Source organism: Cnephaeus nilssonii (genome assembly GCF_951640355.1).
Source record: "Cnephaeus nilssonii genome assembly, chromosome: 11".
Lineage (NCBI taxonomy): Eukaryota > Metazoa > Chordata > Mammalia > Chiroptera > Vespertilionidae > Cnephaeus > Cnephaeus nilssonii.
In genome coordinates, this window is record NC_137082.1 from 46,857,166 (window position 1) to 46,873,830 (window position 16,665).

At 36.1% G+C, this 16,665-nt stretch overlaps 1 protein-coding gene across 1 annotated transcript in view; it reads left to right on the forward strand.

Annotated features, from left to right (window-relative positions):
* CDH7 (cadherin 7) overlaps window positions 1–16,665 on the forward strand; it is a gene marked incomplete at both ends in the record, with an annotated part of 106,417 nt that overhangs the window by 38,936 nt on the left and 50,816 nt on the right. Inside the window, 4 exons of the mRNA XM_079785301.1 lie at window positions 2,508–2,802; window positions 6,945–7,064; window positions 13,290–13,457; window positions 16,376–16,563. Of these exons, the coding sequence (XP_079641427.1) occupies window positions 2,508–2,802; window positions 6,945–7,064; window positions 13,290–13,457; window positions 16,376–16,563 (771 nt within the window). The remainder of the gene's footprint in view (window positions 1–2,507; window positions 2,803–6,944; window positions 7,065–13,289; window positions 13,458–16,375; window positions 16,564–16,665) is intronic.

Here is a 16,665-nt window from a genome sequence, read left to right on the forward strand (position 1 = left end):
GTGTGTGTGTGTGTGTGTGTGTGTGTGTGTTAGAGGAGTTAGAGGAGAAAGAATCTAATCCTTGCATATTTGGAGATACAGTGAAAACAGCAGTAGTTTTAACTGGGATTAGTTAAATGAATCATAAGGTCTGGTTCTATAAACGGGAGTCCCTAATTAGATTTAAAGATACAGCAGGCCTTTGACTGAAGGAGTGACCTGTGTATTACGTATGTATTTCTGTGGTCATCGAATCTTCCTTAACGTTTTACACCACAGTCAGCCATAGCATGTAGACACTCCTAACCCAGAGAGGCTCAGATAGGGTGAGGAGTGGTTTGGAGGGTGACTGTGAGACGTATCTATGGGGGAGTACTTGAGGTGTCAGCAGCTTGAAAACAACTTGTTTTCATTTATCATCTGCCTTTGTCTCAGGACTTGGACTTTTTGGTATGTGTTGTTGAGGGTGGTAGAAGTTAGTGCTGTTATATAATGCCAAGATAGGAGCCTCTGGTAAGTCTTAAAGCATGCGGATGGCAACCACCTGAAGAACGGAGATTCTTTAACATTTGGGGAGCTATCAGGTGGGGACAGGTGGCATGTGCCAGTCTCTCAGAGGGAGGGTCCCACAGGAGGGGGTGGCGATGGGCTTCCACCAGCTTGCAGGGATTTATAATCCTGGTGCAGCCACAGAGAGCTGGCTGCAGGACCTCAGGCAAAATCCTTAGCCTTTGTCTACCTCGGTTTCCTCATCTGTTCGTAGGGATGATAGAGTCATAATGTGAACACAGAATGAGTTATTGCACAGAGAGCATTAAGAACAGGTCCTGGCGCACATGGAGCACACAAACTATATTATTTCTCAGCTTTCTTCATCCTACATTAGAGGGAGATATGTATGGAGTAGTAACCCTGAGAATGACAGGAGAAAGTGAAGTCATTCACTATATTTCAGGACTACAACTTCTCCACATGCTGGATAAACATGCAGAACTGTGGTCCACCTGATGATCCCACTTTGGACAAATCTAAATTATAATTGGTGCCAGAAATTCACTTTCTGTAGTTTTTAGTCCTGCCTAAAAGCTACAGAAACTAAGGCATAAATCAGGTATTTGAATATTCTGAAGCAGAGTATAAACACAGCTGTTCTGGTACAGTGGAGGGATCACTTACAGAAATCCGGGGTACAAGCCAGCGCTCTCCCCAACCGCTCCCACAGAAGGAACATACGCCCTGCACGCACCTTCCGAAGCAGTTCGCCATATTTTATATTTTTAGCACCTGGTCTTTTGAAGAATGCAGACACAGTTCTGTAGGACAGGGGAAAGCTGTGTTATTTGGTAAATCGGGTTTTTTGCATTCATATTTATCCAAGTCCAGAATGATGGCCATTCTAGGGAATGAACGATTGTTGAAATGACGGATTGAGTGCTGGATTTCTTAGGTGATGAAGTTCAGAAAAATGTGTAATCATTTCTGAGTTTTCTAAGGTTCCTCTGTTCAACATGATGTTCTGACGTGCAGAAGGGACAGTCCCAGATAGAAAATGCAAATCAGCCGCACAACTCATGCTCCTTGATGCCAGGGTTAATCATGCACATCGGAATGCAGTTCTTGGTATTTGGAGAATGGGTTTAGTTGAAGTCTCAGGCACGTGTGAATTTAAAATTCCTACTTCAGAGAGCAGTGCTATTTTTTTTTCAGCTTCAAATTTTGAAGTATAGAACAGGATCTGGGACTGATTTAATGATGGACATTCATCCATATTTGACAGTCGTGAAAAAGAGAGTGAAGTGGGAGGGAGGGCATCCTCAAAGAATGCTGGCATTTATAAGTATAATACATACTGCATTAGATCGAGATTTATAAATGTTCTATAGCAAGTCCCTTTGCTTGGAACAAGACCAAATCAACCCATTATACGTGTTTACTGAATATCTGCTCAGTTCGAAGGAGATGTCTACTAGTAAATCAGGCAAGGACAGACCCATTTAAAAAAACAACAAAAAAACAAGTTCCAGCCCTATCCAGTTTGGCTCAATGGATAAAATGTCAGCCTGCAGACTGAAAGGTCCCGGGTTCGATTCTGGTCGTGGGCACATGCCTGGGTTGTGGGTTCAATCCCCAGTATGGGGCATTCAGGAGGCAGCCAATCAATGATTCTCTGTCATCATTGATGTTTCTAGCTCTCTCTCCCTGTCCCTTCCTCTCTCTGAAATCAATAAAAATATATTAAAAGCAACAACAACAAAAACAAAAACACCCACAAGTTCCTGACTTTGGGAGAGACATAAAATAGCTTTGGAGATGAGGCTGTTTACAGGAAGAAATGAAACTGTCTTGCTCACCAGTGCAAGCGGACATGCTCTAATAGCCTGTCCGCTGTGCACAGTGAGTGCCAGCTAATCTTTCCAAGAACAAAAAAATTGCATGTGCCGCTGCCCAACATAAGAATTATTTTTACATATTTCCATATCGCTGACTCCCTTGTAAGTTAATCTCATCTCACATGAATTTTTCACCAGCTTCACTCTGATGTTGATAAAGGAGATGGTTCCATCAAATACATCTTGTCAGGCGAAGGGGCAAGTTCCATTTTCATTATTGATGAGAACACTGGGGATATCCATGCCACCAAGAGGCTGGATCGCGAGGAGCAGGCCTACTACACGCTCCGAGCCCAAGCGCTGGACAGGCTCACCAACAAGCCCGTGGAGCCCGAGTCTGAGTTCGTCATCAAGATTCAGGACATCAATGACAATGAGCCCAAATTCTTGGATGGCCCATACACTGCCGGGATTCCCGAAATGTCTCCTGTGGGTAAGTTAACAAGCACTTGTTTTGCAGTGTCTGGTTTTAGGGGCTTTGGCTTTAAAATTAAATCATTATATGTCCTGGAAAAAAATCACGTTTGTATAACATAACAGTTAGGGTGAGGGGAGTGTTGGAGATGTGTTAGTAACCAGGACCTGAATACTATTATTCAACATGTTAGTTTATTATATGGCAAATGAGGAAGTTTTTCCTTTTACACAGCTAGCTCAATATTTTCAGGAAATTTCTTAGTTTTTACATTCACTTTCAATGTAAAATTTAAAAATAATAATTAAAATGATGCCTGAGAAGTTAAAAAGGAAAATCTTTGCGGACACAACAGTGGGACGATCTTTTATTTTTATTTTTCTCTCTGATAGTAGGATAATGATGAACTATTGTAAGCATCTCTCTGTGGTCACGGTATGAGGTAGGTTGTGAGTGGCTAGTCAGACTGTCATTTAGATCTGATGGTCTCTTCTGTTGTGTATTCTTGAATGACAATGGCCCATCCACATGCCACTAGTAATCTTTTTCTAATTTCTCCAGAAACTTAAATGCATGGAATTTTATATTGAATTAATAATAATGGGAAAGTGATCCTCAGTTTGAGGTATATAAAAGAATGATGAAGGTTGTTTTGTTCCAAGACCCTTTGACATTGCCCCATTTCTGCAAAAATAGAAAATAAAGTACTTCCAGTATATACTTTATATCAAATAATATTAAACTCTGTTTTAAATTCAATGTATTCAGGTACCTTTGGAATAGTTTCAGCCAGTATTTAATTTAAATATGGATAACTTTACAAAACAATAAAACATTATTGGGTTGGAATAGAGACAGTAGCTTTATATGTTTATTTCCTGTTATTTTTAGTATCAAAGGAGGATGCTTATTTAAAATAATAATTGAACTTGTATTTTAACACAGGAAAATTTTATCCTGTGTGATTTTACTTTCAATAAAGGTCATTTCATTCATTCCAGGATTCAATAAATGCATCTACTATGCTGGGAAGTGCAATTGCAAAGATGTGTATTGTGTGTGCCCTTTAGGAGAAATCAGAATTCAGTGACCCGAGATTTCTGTTCTTATTGGATGGGAGAGGGAAATTTATTTGGGGCACATGGCTCTTGATTCCAAAGAAATCCAAATTGAGGATGAGCCAGAGGAATCGATGCTTGTGGGCAGGAAAAAATCCGAACCACAGTAGTGGTATTATCACTCCAGTAGCTTCTGTGTACAGATTTCTTTGACCAAACAAGCTTTTTCACACTTTCTCTGTAGAGCTTGCCTCTTCAGAGTGCTTCATGCTGTTGTTGTTTAACCACAATAACAAAAACAACAGTGACAACAGCAGCAACAAGATTTTGGAGGTTTTAGAGAAAAAGAAGGCACATTATCTTCCTCAGGACAGTAATGTTTAGCAAAACAGGAATTTTGAGGAGTGTTAGAGCAATTCAGTTCAACCCCATCATTCTCGTGGGCATGGTGGGTGCTCTTCATTGGCTTGCTAAGGTTTTCCTCTCCTGCCTGGAACAGAAGGGAAACTTGGTTTCGGAAGCTAACGGATGCCCTGTGGCTTTGGTTTCAATGGTGCCACTCTGGTGCCAAACAGCATGATTTTTTTTACACACGTTAAGTTATTTTAGTTTTTTTGATTGATTCCAACAGGTTCAGAACTTCTTAGAAAATGATGTTCTAATGTCTTCAGGATTTAATTGACACTAATTGTGATCACTGGGTTAATATCAACATTTGAAATAAGAATAGTGAAGTTCTACCTAAAATAGGTTATATAGATTTTTAGTGCGTCATAGTTTATCAAAGTATTTTATTCTAACTAAGTAGCTATGATAACCACTAAGTAGTATGTTATATATATCACAAGCTTTCAGTGTTTAATATTGAGGGCTATTTTTTTCATTACATGCTGACTATTGTAAGATTTAAAATACTTGCCAGCCCTAGGATTGTTTATTCGTTGCCAGAAGAGCATACAAAAGCATGGAAAATTTAGTTATTTGAGAATATGTCTGTGTATACAGTAAAGTAATGAACACTTTAGAAGAATATATATAGTACACAACCAAATTTCCTGAAGTATACTTTTCATCATTTTGTTTGTTTAAAGTTGTTTTCTTTTCTAATGAAGTAGGACATCAATACTAATCATATCACTAGAATGAATAGTGCTGTAAGATGGTGCATTATAGAGAAAATAGATAACATCAATGTCATTGATTCTAACATTTTAAAATCAAAATTTAATTCTTAAAACGGTTTTCAAATATACATTTTTCACTATTTGGTCTTAGCAGGCATTCACAGGGCACAATCACCCAAGATCATAAAAGACAAAAAAGAAAGCAAGCAAAACAAATCTTCAGCTTAAAAAAAAAGTGCCATATATTTTACTTCATAATTTCAACCTAATTTTAAATAAAATGAAATTTCTAAAGGAAATCAGTGTGTGAAGAAAAGAATAGATTTATTACAAAATGGACATTAATGACTTATTTAAGGCATTTATAAAGGGGGATCTGTGTATGAATATATCTAAAGAAATGTTAGATGAAAAATGCCATATTTTCAAGAAATTATTAGAGCCAAACTTGAACCTTAGTAAAACACATTAAAAAGATGATCTGTTCCATCCATCAGATAGAGCATAATTGATAAAATAACATGTGCTTAAATATATAAACTAAGAAAACATATCTGTTTTTAAGATTACATTCCAAATGGAAATGAAAAGAACAGAGCACACTAAATGCTTTCCCTAGGGCAGTGGTCGGCAAACTGCGGCTCGCGAGCCACATGCGGCTCTTTGGCCCCTTGAGTTTTAGCTTAGGAGTACCCTAATTAAGTTAATAACAATGTAACTACCTATATAGTTTAAGTTTAAAAAATTTGACTCTCAAAAGAAATTTCAATAGTTGTACTGTTGATATTTGGCTCTGTTGCCTAATGAGTTTGCCGACCACTGCCCTAGGGAATAGGTAGATGCGTGGTAAAATGAAGAAGCATTATGATACTTTGTCTTATGAATTGTAGAAAAAGAGCTAATAATGAAATTATTAAAATTGTCATGTTTTTCCTCCTTTGGGGGTTTGGTTGAAATTTTCATTTCATACTTTTGCTTTAAATCAATTAGTAGAAACAAATAAAAAATAAAACTATTACTAAAGAGATAGAAGAGCCAACTAATACCCAGTTAAATATTAATCCAGTATTCTTTTATAGTGGAATTTATTGGCGTGACATTAGTTCATAGAACCATACAGGTTTCAAGTGTATAACTCAGCAAAGCATTGTCTGCACACTGCATACTATATCGCCCAAAGCAAAGTCTGTTTCCAGCCCCATTCTCCCTGCTTTTGCCCACCTCCTCCTAACCACCCCCCCTTACCTCTGGCTATCACCACACTGTGATAGCATGTGTTATATAACATATATGGTGTGGGTTTTTTTCCTGCTTAATTCTTTCACCTTCTTTCATCCAGTCCCCAACCTCCCTCCTCTCTGACAGCTGTCAGTCGGTTCCATGTACCCATCCATGCTTCTGTTTTTATTTTGTTCATTAGATTCCACATGTAAGGGAGATCACATGGTATTTGTCTTTCCCTAACTCGCTTATTTCACTGGACCTGGAGATTAAAATGTTAGTGAGATAATCCAATATCCTTTATTCAATTAATGGAGTTTCTGTTTCTGTCTGGGTTTGCTCAGCTGCAGCAGTGAGATCCCCTTCATGATTTCAGGTTCAGATGCTTTTGTTTGTCAGGCTGCCTCCTGGACAGTGATTGAGACTTAGAGAGATTGCTCCTGTTAAAAACTTGTTACCTGGCCCTGATGGATGAGATGCCAAAAATTTGAGTCCCATCCAATTCTGAGTATATCCCAGTCTAATAGGCATCATCAATCTTATACTTTTGCCAACCTATTTTCATGCCCCTTAAATATTTCTGAGGGCTTAATGAGTATTTATCATACTTCTATCAAATTTTAATGTGCCTTGAAACAAGAAAAATGCAAAATTTAAAAAATCTAGTATCTAGTGCAGAATCATCAGACTTTTGTGAGTGTTTACATTTTGTGGCATCGGAAGTTTTTAATTCATTGGTTTTTGGGTTGGCATGTAGGGACCTCAGTGGTACAAGTGACAGCAACCGATGCTGATGATCCTACATATGGCAACAGCGCCCGCGTGGTCTACAGTATTCTGCAAGGACAGCCATATTTCTCGGTGGAACCCAAGACAGGTAAAACTTGAAATGCGACACTCCTCAGAAAGTCAACATATCTACCTTGGCATAGAATTAATATTAGTGATTTTTAAGCCATATAGTTGGCACTGATACCATTTTATGGTGCTTTTTTCAATACGTATATTATGGTAATAAATAGCATATTATTTATAAAGTCAATAGCACCTATTAAGAACATTTAAATATATTTATCAGTATTCTTAATTATAAGATATTTTATATTAAAACTATTTTCACTATCTCCTGACTGCATAAAAAAATCTTGATTATTTTCCTTTAAGTTTTATTTTTTGTTTCTCTTCTTTTTTAAAAAAAATACATTTTTTATTGATTTTAGAGAGGAAGGGAGAGGGAGAGAGAGAGACAGAAACATAAGTGATAAGAGAGAATCATCAATCGGTTGCCTCCTGCACGTCCCACACTGGGGATCGAGCTTGCAAACCAGGCATGTGCCCTGACCAGGAATTGAACCGACGTTCAACCACTGAACCACACAGGCTGGGTTCTATTCTTTAATTAATTCACAGAGGAATTACACACAGTGAAATTTAATTCTCAAGAAATCTGTCTGCTATGCAGCCAAATCAGTGGTAGGTTCAGTTTATCATTCAGAAATCATTCAGATTTCTTAGGGAAATTAGTTTAGACATCACAGATAGGATGAATTCTGCTAAATCAAAGACTAACATAAATGGCTAATTTTTAATATCAAGAGCCAAAAAAAAAAATAAGATTTGCAAGATTGCCTAGATAGAATATGTGGCTGTTTGGCTAGATGCTGTGTTTTGCTTTTAAGCTGATAACAGTTTACATTAAGTAAGAATATAATTTGGAGCACTGTATCAGCTATAAAATGATATTTTATCAATACTCTTCTGGCTCTGTGTGGAGGGAAGAATGGGTGGGTGTGAAGATGGTTGGTGTGTGCCATGGATTCTCTTCATTGCTGGGAAAATCCAAAACTTCCTTATGTTTTAATAATTTTGCCTTTATCACAGAGAATTCTTCAAATAGCCATGCTTATGATTATGAATATTTGATAGTACCTATGATTCTAAATGAATTTTTAATTCCACTTATCCTGCTTTCCATATTTTTTAAAAAACGGCAATTTTAATTCATTCTCAAATCACTGCGGGGGATAAAAATTTTAAATGTCTTTTGAGAATGGCAGTTGTAATCATGCATGAACAGAGATGTGAATTTAATTCTAGCCTGTTATTCATTAGAATTTTCGGAGACTGCATTGTATATTTAGTGGTGGAGTTTTAAAGCCACTTGCAAAGTCTAGTAGAGAAGAAATAGTTGTGATTAAGCAAGTACTAAAGGAGAAGCAAGTGAAAGTATTATATTTGTGATATGAAGCCTGTGAATGAAGAAAGCATATTTGTGGTTGATTGCAGGATAGACCTGAGAACTTAAATTCAAACACCCACCTATTCTTTTCTCTGTCTACTCTTTATAGCCTGCAAAGACATTGACAAGTTTCTGACATTTTGCTAACAAATTATATACTCTTGCATTATATAAGCACTCTAAAAATAGAATGTACTAATTCCAAGGGTTAAATATTTTGCTTCTCTTAATGGTAGGCTTTTGATTTTAGCTCTGTTGTAAGCTAACAGGTTTTTCATAAGCCCTGTGTAGGTGAGGTCTCCCTGGTTGATTAACTGGGCAGTAATCTATTGCATGGGATCATATTATTAGTACTTCAAACTTAAGTTTAAGTTCAGAAACTAAGAGCTTCTGTAGGACCAGAGATGAAGAGAGTTTGACTTTATTGTGTTTAGAGTGTTTAGGGCTCTAGTCATTGGGACTTCTCATCTGTAGTCATTAGTGCAGAGCTCTTCTGGGAATTTTTACCATCTCTGCTAATTCATAAGATGGAGAATGCACTTTTTGCCCCCAAAATGTATTTTTCTGACCAAAAAAATGGACAATTTTTAGTACTTAAGGGCATGACGACCTGTAAATTAAATTAAGGACACATATGTAATACCTTAATCAATAAAGAAATTTAAAAAATTTGAGTTAGGCTTCCTTACTTGGTGTCAGTATTATTCTCTGTGAGAAATAGCATTATTTCTTCATCTCTAAATTTTAGAGTTTTGAGAAGAAAGTAACATTTCTGACAGAAAAAAACAACACATGCTGAATATATGCTAACTCAAGATTATGTAAAAAAAAAAAAAAAAAAGGACCAGCAAATCACTATTAGGTACATCTCTAAGTTTTTTAACTTCTAATTTCTTTTTTAAATAGAAAAAAATTAAGTTTATTATTAATAAGGATCATATTAATAATCACTATTACTATTTATGGATCACATATCATTAACCCAGCATTGCTGAAACCTCCACCATGGTTCATCGTAGCACCACTTACAGGCCCAATGGCCAAAGGGAACTGCATTTCCTACCTTAATTTCTCCATTCATAAAACAAGAATGAGAGTACCTGCAAAAACCGGTGTTGACAATTGACTGCAACAAGCAAATAGAACACATTGGGAACATGATAATGTAGTAGTAAACTAAGAGATTCCTGTCACCTATCTTTACAGTGTCCCCCAGTTTACTGAGAGACTGAGGTTATTTCAGAGTGTTCACCTGTTCTGCAAACCTGCAAGCAAACAGACCCCCGTTTTGGTCTCTTTCACATATGGCAGTTCAAAATGAAAGTGCAGGTGTCTTGTTCTAAAATTAGTAGGATTTCAGGATGTCATCAGCAGAGCAAGAAACCCAGCATGGGACCAGTGTGACTGCACAGGCCACAAGGCCACGGAGCTGGCCCTGGACAGTGGATTGAGTGTTAAATATCACTTGTCATGTCGGAGTTCTTTTGTAAACATAGAGGTGTGACTACTTGGTACCTGTGTTATGCTGGGTGGGGCAAAAGCAGTTTACCATTGTTCATATGGAAAATAATACAATAATTAGTGATAATACAAGAATAAACTCTGTGTTTGGTGTACTCACAGCTGAAAACCTACTTTTGCCCTACCTTGTATAGTACATGTGTATTTGTTACCTCATAATTTTATGTAAGTAATATAGCCATCACAAAAACCCCCTTCCACTGCCCTTACACGTGATCCATTCTGTGGCATGGCTCATGGTGAGGAGGTACCTCACTCATGTCAGGGCTTGCTGCCAACCTCGCCTTGCAGCCTACACAAGTCTCTTCCTCAGCCTCTTTATTTGATGCCAGCTTAGGAATTCTTTGATTTTCTAGAAGCTTTCATCTTTACTATTGGCTCTTCTCTGTCTTCTTATGGTTCTATTATATGCTTCACCAAAAGGTAGACAAATAATACAAGGCTCAGACAGAAAATTTAGAAATAAGTATAAATTATTAGGAGGAGATTCACCTTGCATGCCTAATGTATATTGCACCTAGACAGCACGGATATCTTCAGCCACATATTCCCTGGGTCATGTGATAGTACACACCCCTGAGACTAATCCAAAGCATGAGTGAGCAGAATGAAGACACCAACATTGTTTGATTCCCTACCCTGGGATGGTACATACATAAATTCTTCAGAAGATTCCATGGTAACAGAACATGCAAGAACAAACAAATCCATGACTGGGAGGACATTATAGAATCATCTAAACTTTTATTTCCGACCAAACACCATGCTGTTGCTGAACAATAACAATGATAAATTTATGTTTCATATGCACAGTACTTTTTTGTGAACATGGATTATAAATACATGAAAACTTCTGGATTACTGGGTCAGATGAAAAATTATTCAGAAAGCCCCATATGTGATCCAGTCTCTTGTCTAAAGAGCTGCAGGATATATTCTTCTCATTAGAGTAGCTGAAAAGTATTGATTATTGAAATTAAATAGTATTGTCTTGCATAAGCCCTCAGAACTGTAGGGATCCGACTAGCAGGATTGGCCTTTCCCACTTCAGAGCTATAGTGTTAAGGACTTGCTGTGTGCATGTGTGTCTATAAAATACATAGCAAGATGCAAGTCAAATGCAGCATCTGAGACTTCTTTTCCAAATGTCGACAGTTTATACATAAAAGCGAAAAGCTAGCAAAAGTCATAGAACTATAAATCTATCATTTTTTGAGTGTCCCTATTTAAATTCAATTCTCTCCCAATTATTTTATCCTTGTCAAAAATATGTTTAATATTTGAGGTATTGAGAAATTACCTTTGCCATCTGCATTACTTTGCAAACTTATGTCATGATTTTTGCTTTGGGAAAGTGTTATTTATAGGATCACTTATAAAGAGACAATTAGAGGTGTGAAAAATGAGTGATTTTGACTACTGGACTTCTCTCCTAATAATTCTATATTTTCTTTAAAAATAAATGCCTCTAAGTCAGTCTCTGAGGGAATGAGGCTGTAGTGTTTCCTTTGCTGACGTGTTGAAATGCTGTGGAACTCTCTCTATCACAATAATTGTTCAACAGTGTCCAACAGTGTTAGTATATTAGAATAAGTGATCGTTAAAAACAACAATAACAAAAACTGGCCTAATTAAAGTATAATTTAAATGCTTAACATATAGATGTTATTGTTGGTGTGTGTATGTCTGTGTGTTTGTATTTGATAGCTAGTGCTCAGATCTAAGCAAAAATGTGGTTAAGATAGTTTGACTGTTATCTAACTTGGAATCTTAGGAATCCATAATTCATTGCTTAAGTCATTCTTAAATATTGAAAAGCTTTTCTCATCTGTTTCCTATCCCAAGAACAGTAGTTGAACTATAGAATATTGTGAAGTACAGGGCCGGATTAGTATAGTATTACCTAGGCTTATAAGTTATACTTAGAGCTAAAATATAAGACAGACCACTTAAGAAACAGCCTTTAAACAATTTAAAATTAAATACAAAAATTTGGAGGATAGTAAATCATTTTTATGCTGAACATGAGGGAAAAAGGATACTTATCCAAATTTGTATATAATTGTTTACTTCCTAAAGACCCATCCTCTATCAAAAAACCCAGTTTCTCTCGTGAAAAGTCCATGACACAAGACTTCCTCTCCCTCAGGAGTCAGGGAAGATTTAAATTCTGACTTGCTCCTAAAAGTTAGAATATTTAATATATTTTAATAAAATATATTAGACATTTTTTTCAAAGTAAGTCAATAAACAAAAGTGTCTTAGGTGCATAGGTCAGATATTGTCTTTGTTGGAGAAAATGAAAGTGCAAGAAATAATTAAGTAGGATTCTGGATTCCTTATATTTAATTAATAATGATCACATATTGCTAGTTTCAAGGTCTCTATAGACCAATACTAAATAAATACATTTTCATTAATATTAACTAGATGTACATATACTAAGGATATTAGGTATATATGCCATTTTATATATTTATGTATAACATAAACTAAATTCTACCTCATAATTAGATATTATTGCCTAATATTACATAATAATTAAATTATATAGTTATTAATATAAAATAACTTACTACAATAATGATTATTGAGTCAAATTTCCCCATCAAGCAACACGAAATTCTGAAGTCAATTCGTCATGCATCTAAATTATTGAGGGCTATTCTCCCACTAAATGCAACTGACTAAAAACAACAACAAAACATGCTAATATTTTTAGTGCTGTTGATGACATTAGTATAGTCATCTTATTTTTGGTACTCTTCCTCAGACCTATAGATATAACATAAGATCACCCAGCATCATAGCCACAGTTTGAAATGGTGTTTCGCTTATTAAACGTGAACAACTCTCAGTGTTTTCTTTGTAGAACGTTTCCATTATTTTGATGAAAAATGGATAGTAGAGACCATAGTTGAAGGTGTCATGGTGATTTCACATCACCTGGAATTAAGTTGTTGGAGAGTGTAAAAGAGAAGGAAAGGATGGATTTATTGCATACACTTGTACAGATGACTGCCCATTTTCTAGATATGGATTTAGTTTTGTTTCTTTATAACTTGATATTTCCTGAACCGCATTTCTAACAACTTGAAGATAATCCTCTCTGTCCAATATTGAAAAGCCTTACTCATCCACATTACAGCATTTTCTCTGTTTTGTAATATTGTATGTAATTATCATATCCCTTTGGTCTTTAATATGCATTAAAATTATTAAAAATAAATAAAACAACAAAAGGCAACATCTCAAGAGGGCCTTGTGACCTATGTCAGTGTTCTTCACTCGTATGAATTCAGTGAATCGTGATGCCTTTTACTGGGATTTGAAATTTTACAGGAGTCATCAAGACCGCCCTTCCAAACATGGATAGAGAGGCTAAAGACCAGTATTTGCTTGTTATTCAGGCAAAGGATATGGTTGGTCAAAATGGAGGACTCTCAGGAACCACATCCGTCACCGTGACCCTCACTGATGTCAACGATAACCCACCTCGCTTTCCTCGAAGTAAGCAAGCTATTTTGTTAAATGGCGCCAGGTGTGCTAACTTTCCTTGCCCATCTATAAAAATGTCTTTATAAATAATTTTTATTCAAATTTCTGCTCAAACAAATAATTTACTCTTACTGTATTCTCCCACAATTTTGTTTTATCAGGGGCATGATTTTAATTCAGAAATATACAATAAGGAGGATATTGAAAATAAATAAAAGCAATCATATATTTGTATTATTTCTCTCTAAAATACATGGTTCTTCTTCATTCACATTATTTGAATACTAGAGGCCCAGTGCACAAAAATTCGTGCAAGAGTCGGCCTTCTCCCGGCTGCTGGCCCCGGCATCCCTCTGGCACCTTCCTCAGGCCACAGGCAGGCACTCGGGACCCGGGCTGCTTCCCTCTGGCCCCGGCTTCATCAGGAAGGATATCCGGTCTAATTAGCATATTACTCTTTTATTATTATAGACTATACATTATTGTCTTTGTTTACATATTAACCTTTTTGAAAAAATTAATACATTTTCACTGATTTCAGAGAGGAAAGGAGAGGGAGAGAGAGGTAGGAACATCAATGATGAGAGAGAATCATTGATTGCTGCCTCCTACACATCCCTCACTGAAGATCCAGCCTGCAGTCTGGGTGTGTACCCTTACTTGGGATTGAACCATGACTTCCTGGTTCATAGGTCAACACTCAACCACTGAGCAACACTGGCCGGGTGTATTGACCATTTTATTCTAAGACATTTTTAAACATTCTGTAACTTACATGGTTGTTGCAATGAGTAATATAAAATAATACTTTATATTATTAGAAAGCCAAAGTAGGAGATTCCTGAGCTCTTTCATTTCTTATTCCACTCCTTTTTTAACCACTTCATGCACATTGAACATTCCTTTCTAGTTCTACCACATCTTTCTTGGGCAAACACTCGGTGTTCCAAAAAGAAATCAATCTAAAGAACCAGAAAACCACAGGCCCTCAATTTAGTTTCTTTGAGCAAAATGGCTTTTAACTTAACCAAGAAAAGATTAAAAAAAAAATTCTGTATGAAGAGATGTTCTGATTATAAAAAAGCATTTTATCTCGCTCTCTTTCAGTTTCCTTTTTCCCCCTCTTTTGTTAAGTGTATGTGGTGCTGCTTTAGAATGTTCAAGAATGTAAGGAGATTTTACAGACCACAATGTCTCTAAAATGCTTGTTTGATAGAAATGGGGAACTAAGCTCCCTTTCACAAAGGCCTTCGGAGCGAATAATGGCAAGCAAGGAAGCTTTCTCTGCAGATATGAATGCCACTATGCTTTCTTTCAAATACTGCTTCTTTCGATTTTTCATTTTATATATTTTTAATATTTATATTTTACAGCCAACATTTTAATACCTCCTGGCAAAAAATACACCCATGCATTTATATCCTAAGTTTTCCTTTTTAAAAAATGAACCTATCCTTAATTGTGCTCTTGATGGCTTCTAAAGGGGGAGGTGAAGATTGTAGGATTAAAAATATACAAACAATAATGTAATTATATTGGGCTCAGAATAAATTTAAATGTTTCTCTTTAAGCCTACAGAGATAAAAAGTGGTGCTTAGAATTTTTGTGGTTTCAGTCCTCAAGATTTGATAAGATAGAGCACAGATTTTCTAGCTTTAGATCCTCTCCTACTTATTAAAGTGAAGGAAGCCAAGGATGTGTCATTAGATTTTTCAGTTTTTGCTGTGTTTTTTTTTTTCTTCTTCTAAAATTTGGTTACTATCTTAACCTTGAAATTTTTGGATTTTTATTAAGGAAAATTCTGGATATGTGTAAAGAATCACTCAAAAATGATAAGCATATATTGTAATCATGTCTTTAAAAATCAGTAACTTATTCACAAAATTTAGAAAGTTGCAAACAGCAACAGCGCTCAGCCTGAAATGTGTTTCCTATAGATACATTTTTTCTTTACATATTCCTCTCAGAGAGAAACCTTCTTCTGTATAAGAAAGCGAATATGCACCACACTTGGCAACCTGAAGGAAATGGATTAGGGGGGAAGAAGCAGGAAACAGTAGGTGATTAGCGCAAACAGTGAAGGAGCATCTGTTCTGAGGACTTTCATAGTTTCAGAGGGTTAGTCCACACATTTCATCTGTTTCCCTACATTTTGTTTCTCGTATTTTTGAGTTGGGTATTGAAGAGGAATTTTTGTAAGAGAATGATTTTGTTTTGTTTTGTTTTTTAAGACAAATTATCTTTTCTTTTTTGTTTTGTTTTGTTTTTTAAGACAAATTATCTTTGCTTCTTTTTCCTCCTGTTCCTATGATACTGCCTCTGCTCTGGTACCATTACATCCCCATCAGTCCTGCATATAACCCACAGAATCATCCTTGGTAAATGTATGAGCTAAAACAAGACTAATACTGTTTTTCATAAACTTTCTTAGCCAGTTTTCTGAAACTCTGTTAGTAAAAGAAGCTATTATATAAATTCCAACCTTAAGTAATCAGAACTGTTGAGGCTTGTATTTGCCGATGTGAAGCCTAAGCTATACTATTTTTATTTTTTAATATTTACATTATATTAATTATAGCTGAGTTGTTTACCTTCAATGGTTGTATATGAATTAATTATAATTATTTTAAATGTATTTTGGTATTTAAAGTAGCATAGTTCCTACCACTAGAAATATAGAAATGGAGACTCTTTTCTTGCCTCTTCTCAGGCCATATGTTTCTGCTGACACATACTCATTATTATCTAATCACCCTCCTGAAATATCTTGAAACTAAATGAAACTAGTCGCATATTGCCTAGTGTCTTCTTTATTAAAAAAGAACACAAAAATTAAAACAAGATGATGCAAAATAGTCAACTAGTTACTTTTTTCTCTCCTCTGTTAGCTTGGTATAAGGTTTGGCTCATTTTTGTTTGACTTTTCACAGGATCTTACCAATATAATGTCCCCGAGTCATTGCCAGTCACCTCTGTTGTGGCCAGGATTAAAGCTGCTGATGCAGATATAGGGGCTAATGCTGAAATGGAATACAGAATTGTGGATGGTGATGGATTGGGGATTTTCAAGATTTCTGTTGACAAAGATACACAGGAAGGAATCATTACTATACAGAAGGTAACATTTTATTGATTTTTATTTTCTATACTAGAGGCCCGGTGCACAACATTCATGCACTGGGGGAGAGGGGCCGTCCCTCAGCCCGGCCTGTGCCCTCTC